The following is a 16,382-nucleotide window of genomic DNA, read 5'->3' as shown; positions in this document are numbered from 1 at the left end:
GCTGGCATTGGCGTCCCTGGCAGAGCCTGTGTTGTTTGGGGACAGGGCTTGGGACCCCACTGCAGGAGTGCTCCACTGCTCCTGCCTGCTAATTGCTTGCTCACCAGACTGTGAGAAAATAATTGCTGCTATAAATTTTCTCTCCTCCTCACAAGATGCTCAGGGGAGGCAGCGTAGGCTGGTGGCACTGGGCTGGGTCCACCGTAATGAGCACAGCGGTCACCCAGGCTGGGCTGCTGCAGAGCCCGTGCTGGCAGCTCCCCACCAGGCTGAGCCCTGAGGGGGCTGTGTGCCGTGGGGTCCTAGGGCCAGTATCCCCAGCCTGTGGCAGCCAGCCTAAGGCAGTGAGGGCTGCAGGAGCTGGTGGGGTTCTCAGGGCAGGTGCCCCAGTCTGGGGTCACACACGCTAGGGGTCCCTGGCAGTGGCTGGTCAGCACCCAGTGGGCCCCCACAGTGAGGGCTGAGCACAACCACAGCGGTGGGAGGAAAGGGATGCACCAGCCCCAGGTGATGAAATGCAGCCTCTCTGTGTGTCCCCCACCCACAGCCCACCCGCCGCATGGAGGAGACACGGCACGGGCTGCACCACAGCTGCTTTAATGCCCATCTGAGCTGGCGCCACTGCCTGGTGCGGAATAGACCAGCACGAGGCGGCCCCAGCGCTCGGGCTCCACGGGCAGCTCGTCCCGCAGCACGGGCTCCACGAGCAGCTCCAGCCGGCAGGACTGCGCGGGCGCCGGCCGCGGCAGCGCCAGCCCCACGGCGCGGAACAGGCAGCCCTGCGCCAGCCCCAGCACCTGCGGCGCCGTCTGGCCCCCGCGGCACCGGGCGCCCTGGCTCAGCACACGGAACCACCGGGCCCGGCCGGGCGGGAAGGACCAGCGCAGGGTGAGGCTGAGCGAGAGCTGCCCGGGCTCGGGGCCCTCCTGCCACCAGAGCTGCGAGGCCATCACGCCCTGCACCTGCGGCGGGGAGGCCGCCACGCTGGCCATGTCCAGCACCTGCGAGGGAACCACAGCACGGTCAGGGCCAGGGCAGGCATCCCTCACCTTCCCAGAACAAGGGGGGCACGGGGCAGGTGTCCTCACCAGGCAGCAGCAGGCACTCACCCGGATCTCCCCAAGCAGGCAGGTGAACGGTGTCTCCTGCGGGCTGGGCTGCTGGCGGGACACAATCAGGGACAGGTCTCGTAGGCTGCAGTCCTGCAGCTCCAGCTCGTAGCACCTGAGAGGGAAGAGGCAGAGCAGGAATGGCACCAGGGAGCCCTGGCATGCCACACCTGCCTGTGGATGCAGGAGGCAGGCAGGGCACTCACCGGCTGGTCCAGCCATGGGAGCCACGGTGGCAGGCGGTGAGCAGCTTGGCGAGGCCGGGCGGTGGCGCCGGCAGGAACCGGGGATGGTACCGGCCATTGGGCTCTGCCAGAAGGAGCCAGGTCAGGGCTGAGGGATGGAGCAGGTGCTCCCTGCACAGAGCACGGGGGGACAGGGTTCTCACCAGGAAGAGAGGTGGGGTTGCCCTCGAAGCAAATCCCTGAGTCCCAGGTGGTGACCTCCAGTGCCACTGTGAAGTCATCGGGCTGTGGCCCCTCCAGCTTGTAGAGCAGGGTCAGGAAGAGCTTGGGAGGGGCTGGCATCTGCAAAGAGAAGAGGCTGATGACCCCAGATCCACCCAGAGAGAGACAGAGACAGAGAGAGAGAGAGAGACAAAGAGAAGGTGCATCATGTTAGGTGTGCTGGGCGGTGTGGGCAGAGCCTGGGCACACTCGCCACAAGGCCCAGGGCCACACAGCTCGGGCCATGCAGGCCACGTCAGGCTGACAGGGTGCCAGCCCAGTGCTGAGGAGCGGTAAAGGGCTTTGCTGAGCTCACCGGACAGCCACGCGCTCCTCGCCGGGGGGAATGGTGCCCTGCAGCTGCAGGGAGCTGCCCCCACACCAGGCATCCTGCAGGCAGCAGCTGGTGCTCAGCGTGCCCTGCTGCTCCGGGTACAGCGGCTGGATGTCCTGTGCGCTCAGGTCGTACCAGGGCCCAGAGTCTTCATCCTACAGCACAGGGAGAGCTGAGCTGGGGGAGCCGAGAGCAGGGACCTCCCTGCCCAGCCCAGTCCAGTCTGACCAGAGCAGAGCTGTCACCCTGCACCCACCTTCCCGTCCAGGAATGTGCTGGTGCCCATGCCCAGGCTGAAGGAGGTGGTGAGAGGCAGTGTGCAAATGCTGTGCGTGGGCAGGTACTCTGCCAGCGAGCCCCAGAACCTGGAGGCAAAGGTGGGTGTCAGGGCAGGGACCCCTGTTATGGTCACTGCCCTGCACGGCCTCAGGTATCACCTCAGCTGGGGCAGAAAGGAGCCAGCTGCTCCTGGTCAGCAGCCACGGTGTTCTGACAGCCACAGTGTCCCTTTGGCTGTGTCCCACCGCCCCACAGCCCTCCTGAGGCACTCCGAGCCCCATTCCTCCCCCAATACCCACCCTGCTGAGCTGCCCTCACCTGTTCTCGTTCTGCAGGAAGTTTTCCTTGCCCAGGTGCTCGTAGACCCAGCCAGGAGCGAAGATGGCTGCAGAGAGGCCAAACTGGCGGATCAGGCGCAGGGACTGCAGGAACAGGCAGTGAGCAGCATGGGCCAGGCCAGGTCACCTTGTCCCCTGTCCTGTCCCCACTCCCCCCAGGTTCCACTGGCCCCGTGGTGGGGCAGGACACCAGAGGGGTGTGCTGCAGCATCTCCCTCTCCAGGGATGGCAGCACTGGGATTTTTTCATGCATGGCCAGCACTGTGGGAACCCTCACTCCTCACCAGTTCACCCCCAGGTTAGCAGCCCAGAAGGGCCCTCAGTGGGAGCTCAGAGCCCTGCACTGGGGGAGGTCAGGGTCACACTCTGGTCCAGCCCTGTCACACCCACCTTGTCAGTGTCGAAGCCACCACCAATGACATCTCCACGGGCAAAGACATCAACGCCGACATAGACATCATTTAGGCGTGGACCAGCCAGCCTCTGCGAGCGCTCCAGCTGCTCCTCCTTCCAGTTGTAGTTGGTGAACAGCCCGTCACAGGCATCAAAGAACACCCTGGGGACAAGGGGCACAGTGGCAGATGCTGTGGCCTCACCAAGGGCCATGCAGGTTGTGTCTGACCGCTGCCATGCTGGGTTTGGGGTGGGCTCGTGCCCCTGCCCGGGGACAGTTCTGCCATCCTCACCTATTCTGATCATTCAGCTCGTTCTGCCACCTCAGTGTGCCATCCTTCAGGACGCTGTCATACCAGATCACCAGTCCCCCTGGCACAGCGCTGTGCACCCGTGCTGTCAGGTCCCGCAGGAAGAGGGGCAGGTTCCCCACGGCTGCCGCCTGCCAGGAGAGATAGAGACACAGGTGGATGAGGGGGTGAGGGCACGGGGCAGGGGAACAGCACAGAGGCAGGGCAGCCAGCAGGGCCAGCAGGGCAGCGAGCAGGGCCAGCAGGACTCACGCTCAGCTTGTTCTCGATGTTGACCAGCCAGCCATCGAAGCGGTAGTGCTGGGCAATGCGCGCCAGCTGCTCGGCCACGGCGCCGTACGCCTCCTCCCCGCCGGCCAGGAACGCCTCGCACAGCTTCTCCCCGTCTGTCCACTCCGTGATGAACGTGCCTGCGGGCACCAGGGCAGCGTCAGCCGCACGTCCTGGGGAATCCTCCTCGCTGCTGGGGCTGCCCCAGGCCAGCCCTGCCCCTACCCAGCACGGGGACGCTGTTCCGGTGTGCCGCGTTGGTCCAGACCACGGGCGGGATGGTCACAGTGTGGTGGCTGAAGTAGACGAAGATGTCGATGTAGCGCCAGTGGTAGAAGACATAGGGGTTGCGTGTGGCCGAGCCCTGGATGAACCTGCAGAAGGAAAAGGGTTGGGCAGTGCAGGAAGGACGCTGACAGACGCTGTGGAGCTGGGTAGGAGCCTGACTCACAGCTGGGAGCTGGGCAGAGTTGTGGCACTGAGCCACCTCTGAACATCCCAGCCTGAGCAAGGCTCCCCAAGCACTGAGCCAAACACCCCATCCCTGCTCACCTGCGGCTGAGCCGGCAGGAGATGTGCCAGACAGAAACAGAACTGCCTTGGGCTTGGAGACGCTGAGTTCCAGTGTCACACCTCCCTTTTACCTTCCACCTAGCACGTACCTGTCCTCCAGGTACCCGCCACGCATGTCGTGGCACACCAGCGTCCGGGGCCTGCTGCTGTGGAGCGGGGGCTGCCGCTTGGCCAGGGGCACGGCTGACACATTGAACTCATCGTTGCTGTTGGGCTGCCAGGCCAGCAGCTCCTCCAGGCCGGTCAAGAAGAAGCTGATGGGCTCCGTGGTCTTCGTGTCAAAGTACCTTGCTGGGAACGATGGGGAGGCGGGACAGGGTCAGCAGCGAGCACTGCTCGTGCAGCTGGGTCCAGCACCGGGACCGGCAGCGTCCCATCCCGGCGGGGCCCGGGGCTGGGCCGGCGCCTCTCCCGGTACTCACCGGGCAGGGGCTGCGGGCGGTCGCTGATGGTGTCATGCAGGACAGTGGTTCCCTGGATGTCCGCCGCCGGCTGCAAGCTGTCCCGGGAGGTGAGTGAGGGCCGGGCCGGGCCAGCACCGCGGCCAGCGCCCACCGGGCGCTGCCAGCCCCGCCACGGGTCCCCATCACCGTCCCGGACCCCATCACGGTCCCAGACCCCATCCCCATCCCGGTCCCGGCCGCGGCCTCGGCCCCGGCCCCGCCATCCACCTCCGCCGCCGCCGCGCGGCCCGCTCGGCCTCCGCCGGCTCCTCCGCCGCGGCCCCGGCCTCGGCTCCCGTCCGCTTCCCGCGCCGCGCCGGCCCCTCCGCCGCCTCCGCCATTCCGCCGCCGCCGCCGCCGCTGCCGCACTGACGGCGCCGCCGCCGCCGCCGCCGGGCCCGGCTCTCCCGGGGGCGCGGCCCCGCAGCTCCGCCCGCCCGGCCAGCACCGCCCCGAGCACCGCCCCGGGCAGCGCCCGCCTCCGGGACCGGCACGGGCCGCGTGTGCTGGGGGAGGGAGCGTGCCCTGCGACGGGCGGCGTGTCCTGAGAATAACCCGCACGCCTCTGAGCGGATCGCGTGTCCTGGGGACGCACTGTGCCAGGCTGCAGTCCGTGTGCTGGGATGCCGCCTGTGCCCGCACCAGGCCCTGCTGTGCAGCCTGCGATGGTGCCCGGTCCCCAGTGCGGCCAAGGAGCTCTGCCCATGCCATGGGACACGGCGGGGGCCCTGGGCTGATGCCCCCAGCCCACAGGCCCTGACCTGGCCCCCAACATCCACCCACTCCCCACATGAGGGGCCAGGGCTCTATCTGAGGAGTCCCCCAGCCCGGTCCCCTCCCTCCTGCTCTTGGGGCGCTGGTTTCCAGCTGCAGCCCTGCTCAGCCCAGCCATGGAGCTGTCAACCCAGACCCTGACACCCAGCTTCACCTCAGACCCACCTCCTCTCCATGGATGTGCTGGATAACCTGCGCTCCTGACAGCCCTGCCACCCTTCCCAGCCTGTCCTGTTCCCAGGCTGACAGCTCTGTCACTGCACACAGCTCCTGGCCCTTGGGGCACAGCTGGCCCATGCAGGGCCTGGCACAGTGCCCTGGCTCTCCAGGGACAGTTTGCTGTTCCCTCCCACCCCCAGCTCAGCAGCACCATGCCAGCCCTCAGCTCTCATGGAGCCCCTGAACCCTGCCCTGCGTCCTGCGGAGCCTCCCCAGACACAAAGCCAGAGGACACCGAGGGTGTGAGCAAGGCTGGAAATGTGTTTAATGTTGCACTAGCGCAATGGGGGCTCAGCATGCTGGCCCATGCTACTGCTGCATCTACACAAACATGAGGCCTGGCCAGCAGATAACCCAGGGGAAGAGGAAGTGGTGAGGCCAAGGCCCCACGCCCAGGGCTGCCGGTGGGGAGAGAGCCCTTCCTGAGCAGAGCTGTGGTGAGCAGCAACAGAATGTGCAGAGGAACTGACACAATTCACTCCCCACAGAGGAACTGACACAGTTCACTCCCCACAGGGGCACCCAGCCCCCCTTGCAGCACCTATACCCGGGAAGGAGGGAGTGAGGGCCCTTAGTGGTTTATTGCCTTTCTGATGGTGCTGAGCACCTTCTGCCCATTCTGGCCAGGGAGCAGGGCTGTGCCAGGAGGTGAGAGTGGCACGGTGCAGGTGTCTGCGCTGCCTCACACCAGGGCACCAGTAGTCACACTGTCCCACTGTGACCAGTGCCAGCGCTGCCACAGGCTGAGCCTGGCACACCCAGCTCTGGAGCAGGGAGAGGGTGTGAGCTCCCTGCCCACCCCAGGCAAGCAGCTGCTCCCTGATCACCAACATGGCAGGGGCTGACAATTGCTCCAACTCTCCCAGGTGTATCTGGTTAGCCTTGAGGTGCTGGAGTGAGGGCATTCACACACTGGTGCAGCTGCTGGGCGTAGTGGCACTAGGTTACTAACAGCATAATGGGGGTGGCACTCCTGGGCTGAGAGGGACAGGGGCCCCTTGGCCGCCTGGCCTGGCACAGGAGGAGCGTGGGGGCTCAGGGGTCCCCGCTGTACTTGATGAGGTGGCCGCTGAAGGTGATGTAGGTGTCGTACTCGTCGCTGAAGACGGCGTTCTCACGCTCGCCCTTGTAGAGCCGCACCCAGACCTCGTCCTGCTCCTTCAGCTCCAGCATGACGCTCTGGCTCTGCATGATGCTGCGGTCGCTCACCTGGGCGTAGAGGATCACCACCTCCGCCCCGTTGCGCATGATGTGCAGGTACGTCTCCTTCTGGTTCCAGGTGTGCACGTTGAGGCTGAAGTAGTAGATCCCGGGGATGTAGCAGTAGAACTTGCCCGTGAACATGTTGAAGTGTTCGTAGAGGTTGACAAACTCGGTGTCGAAGATGAGGGTCTGGTAGTAGTCGTTGCTGTGCAGGGGTTTCTTGCGGCCCACGGAGAAGGCGGCGTAGTGGCTCTTGCAGCGCTCCCCGGGGGCGCCCATGCTGCCCTTCTGTCCCTTGGGCCCGGCGTGGCCCCTGCTGCCAGCCACCCCCGTCTTGCCGAACTTGCCCTGCATGCCACGCTCGCCACGGTCCCCCTTCTCTCCTGGGCAGAGCAGCAGGGACAGGTGGGCTGTCAGGCAGGGGCCAGAGCTGGACCCAGCACCTTCCCCAGGGGTGGATGGAGGGAGCAGGGACCCACCAGTACTGCCCCTGCCTCTCCCCAGGCTCTGATGCTGCTGCTCAGAAGCCACCAGAGCAGGGGCTGTTCACACCCCAGGGTGGCTCCTGCCCTCTGTCTGTGCAGGGCACAGGGCCACTGGCACAGCCCCAGTTCCTCATTCCCCGTGTGCAGGAGCTGGCACTGTGAGCCCAGCTCAGCACAGGACCTGGGGCAACGCAGGCAGCACAGCCTTGGGTCATGCCAGCCCTCACCTTTCAGGATGGTCATGTTGATCTGAGGCACGGGCTGGTACTGGGGGTAGAAGCGCTTTTCGGGTGGGGGGCAGCAGCGGACACAGCGGGGCTGTGGGGGCAGCCCCTCCTGGGCACCATCAGCCTTCTGCTCTTGTGTGGCCCTGGCAAGGCAGAAAGCAGAGCACAGCAGGAGCTACAGGGGAACAGGGGCCCTCTGCAGTGCCAGGGCTGCCCTGGCCCCGCTGCAGAGCACCCTGGCTCTGGGGTCCCCTCACCTGGCAGCATGCTGCTGGGATGGGGCCTCATTGGGGTCTGTCCACCATCGCTGGTCAGGGATGGAGCTGGTCTGGCTCCCCACAGGGCAGGGCAGCAGGAAGATCAGTAGGACACCATGCGCCCACAGCCCCTCCATGCCTTGGCAGTGCCCTGGGACGTGCCAGGGACAGCTGAGGGGGACAGGAGTGAGGAGACTCCCAGCCCAGCCGTGGCCCGAGCTGTCCTGGGACAGGACCTGTGCACTGCACAGCCCCCGGGTTCTGGCTGGGCTACGGGACAGTGTCACCCCAGAGAGCACCTGTGGGGACCCACACTGGGGCAGTCAGGGGGCTCTGGGCTCTGTGCAGCCCTTGAGCCCTGGCACACACTGCAGAGGGGATTACCTCAGGAGCTGAGAGTGGAGCAGAGCAGCAGCAGACTCTGAGCGGGCCAAGTCCTGGACCAAGTGCTGCTGCGCCTGCTCAGCCTGGTTTCAGCTGCCTCCCATGGGCGCCCAGGAGCAGCAATTTGGGATGTCAGCACCTGAAAAATTACAGCGAGCTCCATGGGGCAAATGTCAGGGTGCAGCCTGCCTGTGTGTGGGACCCCAGCCTGGCCCAGAGAGGGCATCTGCACCCCACTCCTGCCAGGGGCTCCTGTGCCCTGGGGGCTGCCAGCAAGGGGACAACACCCACTCCTCCAGAAAGGGGGACGTGGGCTGGCAGCCGTAGCTGGGAGCTGGCCGAAACCCTTCTGAGAGCCCACACCCTGTCTGGGGCCAAAACCAATATTTGCAGTGGTGGTGGCACCGTGGCCCAGCCCGGGCGCTTCGAGACCCCTCCCTCCATTATCAGAAGCGTATCTGCCGGAGACGTGGGGCCGGGCACGCAGCACCGCGCCCTTTGGCCCGGTGGCACCGGGACAGCCTTGGCCAAACAGGGGTGGGCATCCCGCGGCAGCGGGCCCCGAGCCGGGACGGGGATGGCCGTGCCCAGGCTGCTATCTCAGCCAGGTGCCTCCCTGGGTGGGGACATGGGTGTGGCCGTGGCCGCTGTCCCCTCCCCAAGCCCGCCCGCCCGGCCTCGCCGCGATCCCGAAGCGCAAAGCGCCCTCTCAGCCCCGTGTTCTGTCCTGCGGCTCTGCCAGGCCGTGAGGGACTTTGGGGCAGAATCCTGTGGTTTTGGTGAGCCCCTGCTCTCCGTCGGTGGTCGGTGGCTGTCACCAGTGTCCCCAGGTGCGGGTCCGAGGCAGCAGCGTGATCCCGCAGCGGGTGCGGAGGGCGGCCGAGGCCGGGGCAGGATGCCTGCATTGTGAGTCACTGGAGCTGGGAAGGGGCGGAGGGATTGGGAAAGGCTCCAAAGGGCTTTTCCTGCTGCTGGAACCCAGGCCAAGGGCCTGGCCCCGGCTCGCACTTCCCGGTGCCTCTGTCCCCCACCCCGCTGTCTTGCCAGGTGAGGCAGGGGAGAAGCGGAGCCACGGACAGAGCGTGGGGGAGGCAGCCAGGGCCAGGTGAGCAGGTGTCACCCCGGCAGCCTTGCCCTGGCTCTGCCCAGCCGCCAGCCGTGCCAGATGTGCAGCACGGAGCGTGCCAGGGTTTGGGAATCCTGTGGCTTTCCCTCCGTCACAGCAGGCATTCCTGTGGGACCTGGAGCAGCCTCGGCCCTGGGGAGAGCGCAGCGTCACAGGGAGCTGCTGCACCAGGAGAAACCCTTCAGCAGGAAGTTCCCATGGTGGAAGGCAGTGCTTCCCAGGCTGAGGGGAGCAGAGGGAGTGTGCGGTGCTCGCAGGGGGCAGCCAGCAGCACACGGGGATCGCCGGGCCCCAGCGTACACCCTGCAGGTGTGCTGGGCATTGTGTGCCCACCTGCGCTCAGGCACACACAGCCCTGCCAGGGACACGCGCTTTCCCTCGGGGTTGGCTGCTCTCCAGGAGCAGTCAGAGATGTAAACTCAGTGGCTGCAGAAGCCTTGGGACTGCAAGTAAAAACATCCCAAAATACTTTCCAGATGGAGATGAAGACTAGGATGGAACGGAGCAAACCCTAGGGGAGGGATGAGGGGCTCGGGGCAGTGTGGAGGCAGCAGCACCTGCACTCGTCTCCGTTTAGGGTGGTGGATACAAACTTCCCTGCACAGCAGCCAGAACCACTGTGCCCCTGGGGTCGTGCTGGTGGGCCGGGTCCCCCGTGTGCTGCTGGTGACGCTGGAACAGTTGCAGCGCCCCCAGGCTGCTGTGAGGCTCAGCCGTGCCCCCCCCACTGCTCCTTCTCAGGCAGGGCAAGGCCCGGCTCGGCCGGGGGCGCTCCGGGACCGGCCCCCCTGGCGGGGCGTGTGCCCGGACACCCGAGCGCTCGGCGAGGCGGAGCCGCCCCCGGTGCCTCGGCGCCGCCCGCGATGGGAGCACGGGCCCTGCAGCTGCGGGGCGACCGTCGGGCTCCCACTGCGGCCCCCCACCTACCTCCGGGGCACGGCTTCTCCCTCGCGGCGCGGCCTCTGCCGCCCTAGGGCATGGCCCGGGCCAGCGCAGAGCCTGCCCGCGGCCGACGCTGCCTCCCGCTCCGGAGCCGCCTCTGCCCGCCCGGCCCGGGCGGAAATGCACGTTTGGGAAGCGCAGGAGGCAGCGAGGCGCGGGACGAGGCTCGCAGCCCTCCCCCGCCAGATGTGCGCCCGCGGCTGCCTTAACCGTGCGTGCTCCCGGGACCGGCGCCGCAGCCGTTCGTGCTCCGGGCCGCCGCACCGGGAGCGGAGGCGGCACGTGCCAGCGGCGGCCCGGAGCTGCCGCGGGTCCCGGGAGCACGCAGGGTGCGGTGGCCCCGGCGCAGGACCCTGCCCCGTGCCGGCGGCGCCGAGGGTCCCAGCGCCGAGGGCACCGCGGCCAGCACGGCCCCACCGGGCTGCGGCCCGTGACAGCCGGACACGCACACGGGCCCCAAGGCGCGGGACTGGCTCTGCCCCGCTCCCCAGCCTGAGTGGCGGCGGGACACAGGGGGCAAAGGAGACAAGGACAGAATGTGCTCCGGGCTGGAGCAGGGCAGCGCGGGGGTCATGCCCACCGGGCAGCCGGGCTGTGCCCACCCCGCAGAGCCGGCTCGGGCCCCGCACTGCCCCCGCCGCTGGGCTCCGGCCGCCAGTGCGCGGCGCCCGGCTGCGGCGGGCCCTGCTCGGCGCGGACCACAGCTCCCGGCAGGCCCCGCGGCGCAGCGGGAGGGGCGGCGGGGGCGCGGTGACCCGCGGGGTCTCCTGGGAGCTGTAGTTTATGCGCCAGACGGGGCGGTCGGGCCGCTGCCAGGCGCGGCGGCGGCGCGCGGGGCCGCCGGGACCTGTAGGCGGCGGCGGCGGCGGCTGCGCGCGGGGAGGCGGCGCCGCGGTGAGCGGGGACACGGGCGGGGGGCGCGGGCCCGGGCCGGCGGGGGTCCGCACCGGGCGGGGGCACCGCGCTCCTCCAGCAGCCTGCCCGGGCGGCAGCGGCGGCTCCTCGGGGCGGGGGTCCCGGGAGCGCGGGGGACCTCAGGGCCCCGCTCAGAGCGGGCGGTGCCCCGGCAGCTCGGCCGGGGAGGGGGAGCGGGGGTCCCAGGGGCGCAGGCGGGCCCGTGTTCTTAGAGGGGAGTCCCGTGTCCCTGCCTGGGGCTCCCCGTGACCGTGCCCCGCCGTTCTGAGGGTTCCCCGTGGCTCAAAGCCGGCTACAAGCGCGGTGGGCTCAGTGCACCGAGAGGGTCCCCGGCGCCCACGCTCCGGGATCCCGGCGGGACCAGAGGCGCTCCCGTGCCCCCGCCGCGGGCTCCGTGCCTGTGCCGCAGCTCCCCTGCCCGGGCCGGCCCCCCACGCTCAATGCCGCCTCTGTTCGCCACCCCGGCTGCTGAAAGGCACATTGAGACCCTGCGGCGTGGCCCTCTGTGGGAGCCCTGCGATGGCGGCTGGGGATCTCTGCCCCGGTATGGGGATCTCTGCCCCGGGATGGGGGTGTCTGTCCCGGGATGGGGATCTCTGTCCCGGGATGGGGATCTCTGTCCCGGGATGGGATCTCTGCCCCGGTATGGGGATCTCTGCCCCGGGATGGGGATCTCTGCCCCGGGATGGGATCTCTGCCCCGGGCTGGGATCTCTGCCCCGGGATGGGGATCTCTGCCCCAGTTTGGGGCTGTCTGTCCCGGGATGGGAATCTCTGCCCCGGGCTGGGATCTCTGCCCCGGGATGGGAATTTCTGCCCCGGGATGGGGATCTCTGCCCCGGGATGGGGATCTCTGCCCCGGGATGGGGATCTCTGCCCCGGGATGGGATCTCTGCCCCGGGATGGGGATCTCTGCCCCGGGATGGGATCTCTGCCCCGGGATGGGAATTTCTGCCCTGGGATGGGGATCTCTGCCCCGGGCTGCATGGCACGGGCTCAGCACGTCTCCAGTGGTGGCTGCTGGCCACCCGGGCAGCCCGGAGTGCCCGTCTGCAGGAGCCCGGGGCGCTGCCACGTCCCCTGTGCTGCAGGGAGGGAGGTGGCACCGAGGGGCACTGCTGGCACCCCAGGCCCGCGGGTGGGCACAGCCCAGGGTGGGCGCACAATGCCTGCATGTGGAGGACACGCTGTGTCCTGGGCAGTGATGAGGGGGTCCCATGTCTGTGAAACTGGGCAGGGTGTGTGTCAGGGTGTGTCCCTTGGGCACTGTGCTTCCTGCTCAGGTGTCGGCATCCTGGTTGGGCGGAGCTGCCACGTGTCCTAGTGTGCCTGTGTGGCTTGGGGACAAGCTCACGGCTCATCAGTGGGGTCGGTTCTCAGGGCTGTGGGAGCTGGGCCTGGCTGCTCGACCACTCTGGAGGCAGCAAGGGTCATCCTTGCCACCCGATAGGAACCCACATCCTCCCAGGACACGGGGCTCACCTTGAGCCAGGTGCCTCAGCTCGCTGCCTGAGCTGCAGAGACCATGGCACAGATAGAGCTGCCGGGCAGGCCGGGCAATCCTGCCAACACGCTGGGGCCCCTGGTCAGGGGCCACAGAGGGAGCCAGGTGATGGGGGCTGAGGGTGGTTCCAGCAGCAAACAGCCCCTGGGCACGGTGGCTCTTACCTGCATGAGCTGGGAGCACCTTCTGCTGCAGGAGAGGGGGCAGGGCCCCTCATGGCTGTGTTCTGCTGTCCCCCAAGCTCAGTCAGCACCAAATCCAGCTCTTTGACCTTCTCCCCCCACCTTTGCAGCAGGTTCTGCTCGTGCCCTGTCTGATGCCAGTGCCGCCCTGCCATGAGTCTATGAGCCCGCTGCGGATCAGCGTGGGAGGTCTGCCCGTGCTCGCGTCCATGACCAAGGGCGCCGACCCCCGCTTCCGACTGCGCTGGAGGGCCATCGTGCTGTCCTCGGCCTGCGTGGGGCTCCTGCTGCTGCTGCTGTGCCTGCACCGCTCCTCCCCGGCGCGGCGCGGTCCCCCCAGCCCTCGCACGTGGCAGCTCGGCCCGCACGCCGCGGAGCGCTACAACGACACGTACCCGCTGTCCCCGCCGCAGCGCAACGCCGAGGGCGTGCGCTACCGCATCGGCCTCATCGCCGACCTGGACACGCGGTCCCGCGGCCCCCAGGAGCACACCTGGTTCAGTTACCTGAAGAAGGGCTACCTGGTACTGTCGGACAGTGGGGACAGAGTGACGGTGGAGTGGGACGAGGACGAGAGCACGCTGCAGTCCCACCTGGCTGAGAAGGGCCGGGGCATGGAGCTCTCGGAGCTGGTGGTTTTCAACGGGAAGCTGTACGCGGTGGACGACAGGACAGGTGTGGTCTACCAGATCGAGGGCAACAAGGTGGTGCCGTGGGTGATCCTCCCAGATGGGGATGGCACCGTGGGCAAAGGTGAGCTCCCCTCCTGCCCTGTGAAGCCCTTGGCTCTTTTCACCTTGCCGGGGTGGGGTGCACCTTTGCTGTGACCTCTGGGCCTGGCCAGGAGAGGGCAATTCCTGCCGAGAGACCAGCTGGCTGTGTGGGGACACTGTGTCCAGCACCGGGCTCAGGGGTGAAGGGTGTGGGGCATGTGGGACAGTCTGGTGGCCACGTGCTCACCGAGCCCCCCTCATGCCATTCTTTCCACCACAGGCTTCAAGGCGGAGTGGCTGGCAGTGAAGGATGAGCACCTGTATGTGGGAGGACTGGGCAAGGAGTGGACCACCACGACAGGGGAAGTGGTGAACGAGAACCCCCAGTGGGTGAAGGTCATTGGCTACAAGGGTGACGTGAGCCACGAGAACTGGGTGACAAATTACAACGCTCTGAGGGCTGCAGCAGGGATCCGGCCCCCAGGTATGGAGCAGGACAACCTCCTGCCACCCTATATCCCACACTCTGGATGGCTCCAGAACCATACAGTCACCGTCCCTGGGGATAGTGGCAGTGGGGGAGATTTAAAGGCTGTTGGAGGGCAGGGATCTCCCCTTGTCCTGGTCCTTTTCCTCTGCTGCCTGTGCCAGGAGCAGCTGAAGGTGGCTCAGCTGGCACTGGGCCTGGCAGAGTGGGGTGTGCTGGGTGCCCCTGCCTGGCTCTGGGTGGAACTGAGGGGCTGCTGCCAGGCAGTGGGGCAGGAGCAGGCACAAGGGTTCATAGGGGATGCCTGTGTGGGCTGTGGGGTGTTTTGGAGGGGAAGGGGATGGGGAGGGTCCTGCCCCAGCGTGGCTGTGGGCTGTGTGGTCACGCTGCCCTTCCTGCCCAGGGTACCTGATCCACGAGTCGGCCTCGTGGAGCGACACGCTGCAGCGCTGGTTCTTCCTGCCGCGCCGCGCCAGCCACGAGCGCTACAGCGAGCGCGCGGACGAGCGGCGCGGCACCAACCTGCTGCTCAGCTCCACGCAGGACTTCGGCCACGTCACCGTGGGCCGCGTGGGCGACGTGGTGCCCACCCACGGCTTCTCCTCCTTCAAGTTCATCCCGGACACCGACGACCAGATCATCGTGGCGCTGAAGTCGGAGGAGGACAACGGCAAGATCTCCAGCTACATCATGGCCTTCACGCTGGACGGGCGCTTCCTGCTGCCCGAGACCAGGATTGGGAGCGTCAAGTACGAGGGCATTGAGTTTATTTAACAGACGTTGGAGCGAGCGGAGGCGTGTGGGCAGGCCCTGCTAGCCTGCTCCTAGCCCGGGTCCCTGTGGGATGGCAGGCAGCGCTCCCAGCTCTGTCCTTGGCCCGGGCTCCCCTGTAAAGTGTTGACTGAGCTGCAGCAAGTGTGGTGCGAGTGTTTGGGCAGTGGCACCTGGTGGCAAGGGACCGCCACCACAGGGTGCTTCCGGCTCAGGGACACGTCCAGGTCCTGGGCAGGCCCCAGTGCAGCCCTTAGTGCCCAGCCCTGGATTGCGACAGAACCATCTGCGGTGGCTCTGGTGACGTCCATGCTCTGGGGTTGCAGCTGAGCCCCAGCTCTACAGCTGTGCCTTGTGTGCCATGGGGCTCCCCGGGTGGAGTGGGGTGTGCAGCCAGAGAGGGTGACACTGGGGGGATTTTCATCAGGCTTTTTTCTCAGAAGCTGGATTTCCTTCCCTTTTCCCATAAACTGGGTGAGGTGGTGGCTGGGGTGACGGGCCGGTGGTGACCTCTCTTTGTTTCAGAGAGAGATCTCACATGGGAGGGAGCAGTGTCTGTGTCCCTCTGCTCCTGTGACCACGGGGATGCAGCAGTTCCCTCACCACTGTGGCTCCAGCACAGTGGCTGTGCCTGTGGGGCAGGGGGTGTGTGTGATGGGGCCACAGCTGTGGCCAGATGTAAACCGGGCCCATCCTGGTGCCATTCCCAGGCCACACCCTCAGAGGGGTGTGTGTGTGTGCTGGCCTTCTCCAAGCCTGGCTGCACATGGCTCTGACCCCAGAAATGCTTCCAGCCCCAGAACTGTGAGCCCTGGGAAGAGCTGAGCCCTGGGCAGGAGCTGTGGGGAGCTGGCGACAGTGCAGCCATGCAGTGCAAGGAGTGCCATGCTCGGTGCAGCCCTGCTTCCCAGAGCCAGGAGTGCAGCCCTGCTTCCCAGAGGCGGCAGCAGCAGCTGAGAAGCGTTTGCAGCAGCCCAGGGCTTTGGCCAGGGAGCCTCCCCAGCTCGCCAGCGTGTTGTGAAATTGCTGCCGCAGCCTGTGGCCCCCGGGAGGAACTCGTGTGGTTTCAGAAGCCACAAGTGTCAGAGGGGCATTTGCTGGCCCGGGCCCTCCTGACCCCTGACCATGGGGGCTGTGGCTCCTGGCCTGCCCACGCTGACCTGGCTCAGGCCTGCCCAGGTCACAGGGCAGCATCTCCTCACACCAGGACTGGTGTTTGGCTCTGTGCTGTCCCCACTTTGGTCCCCTTTAACACTGCCCCTAGGACAGGTCTGCCAGCAGGTAGGGCTTCAGAGCTGGGCCTGGCTGCTGTGGTTTGGGGGGCCCTGGTGCCCCCTGTATCCCTGTGCCATGCCCTGGCACTGCTCTGCTGGGGGGTCCAGCCCTGCCCAGGGAGGGAGGGGGCCTGCTGGGGCAGCAGTCAGGCTGTGCTTGGGTGGAAGGATCTGCAGAGGGGTTGGGGCCCTCCCAAGAACCCAGCCGGGCTGCTCCCCCCACCCTGTTTACAGTGTCAGCACCTCTGTGAGCCATGCAGAGCTACAGGCCAGACATGTGTTTTCATTTAGCCCAGACAGTGACTCGGCCAGTGCTGGGCTGCGCTCCTCTCCAGACAGGACCTGTCCCCAGTGCTGCAGGCAGACCTGGCTCTGGCCCCTGCACGTGGCCTGGGCATCGTGCAGCACCTGGCCAGGGCACCCA

At 67.3% G+C, this 16,382-nt stretch overlaps 3 protein-coding genes across 4 annotated transcripts; 1 reads left to right on the top strand and 2 right to left on the bottom strand.

Annotated features, from left to right (window-relative positions):
* Window positions 1-596: 596 nt before the first annotated feature.
* ENGASE (endo-beta-N-acetylglucosaminidase) lies at window positions 597-4,837 on the bottom strand. Its single transcript, XM_058039080.1, has 14 exons — window positions 4,725-4,837; window positions 4,476-4,552; window positions 4,143-4,344; window positions 3,706-3,854; window positions 3,463-3,620; window positions 3,193-3,341; window positions 2,897-3,062; window positions 2,487-2,590; window positions 2,146-2,254; window positions 1,872-2,044; window positions 1,498-1,652; window positions 1,316-1,418; window positions 1,110-1,224; window positions 597-1,001 (listed from the first exon to the last, which is right to left on the bottom strand). Exons 1-14 carry the CDS (start codon window positions 4,835-4,837, stop codon window positions 597-599), a joined length of 2,178 nt encoding a protein of 725 aa, XP_057895063.1.
* Window positions 4,838-5,734: 897 nt separating this feature from the next.
* C1QTNF1 (C1q and TNF related 1) lies at window positions 5,735-10,335 on the bottom strand. Its single transcript, XM_058038697.1, has 5 exons — window positions 10,099-10,335; window positions 8,046-8,184; window positions 7,662-7,832; window positions 7,405-7,547; window positions 5,735-7,075 (listed from the first exon to the last, which is right to left on the bottom strand). The coding sequence occupies exons 3-5, from the start codon at window positions 7,796-7,798 to the stop codon at window positions 6,525-6,527; spliced, it is 831 nt and encodes a 276-aa protein (XP_057894680.1). The 5' UTR covers window positions 7,799-7,832; window positions 8,046-8,184; window positions 10,099-10,335; the 3' UTR covers window positions 5,735-6,524.
* A 636-nt stretch (window positions 10,336-10,971) lies between these two features.
* Window positions 10,972-14,822, top strand: CANT1 (calcium activated nucleotidase 1). Of its 2 annotated transcripts, none has more exons than XM_058038687.1 (4): window positions 10,972-11,007; window positions 12,827-13,466; window positions 13,707-13,910; window positions 14,317-14,822. In XM_058038687.1, exons 2-4 carry the CDS (start codon window positions 12,848-12,850, stop codon window positions 14,685-14,687), a joined length of 1,194 nt encoding a protein of 397 aa, XP_057894670.1. In that variant the 5' UTR covers window positions 10,972-11,007; window positions 12,827-12,847; the 3' UTR covers window positions 14,688-14,822. The 2 variants fall into 2 exon arrangements, with proteins under 2 accessions (XP_057894670.1, XP_057894669.1); XM_058038686.1 differs by having other exon boundaries at window positions 10,975-11,007; window positions 12,824-13,466.
* The last annotated feature ends 1,560 nt before the right edge of the window (window positions 14,823-16,382 follow it).

Source organism: Melospiza georgiana, chromosome 21, assembly GCF_028018845.1.
Source record: "Melospiza georgiana isolate bMelGeo1 chromosome 21, bMelGeo1.pri, whole genome shotgun sequence".
Taxonomy (NCBI): Eukaryota; Metazoa; Chordata; class Aves; order Passeriformes; family Passerellidae; genus Melospiza; species Melospiza georgiana.
This window is presented reverse-complemented; position numbering and strand designations above follow the sequence as displayed.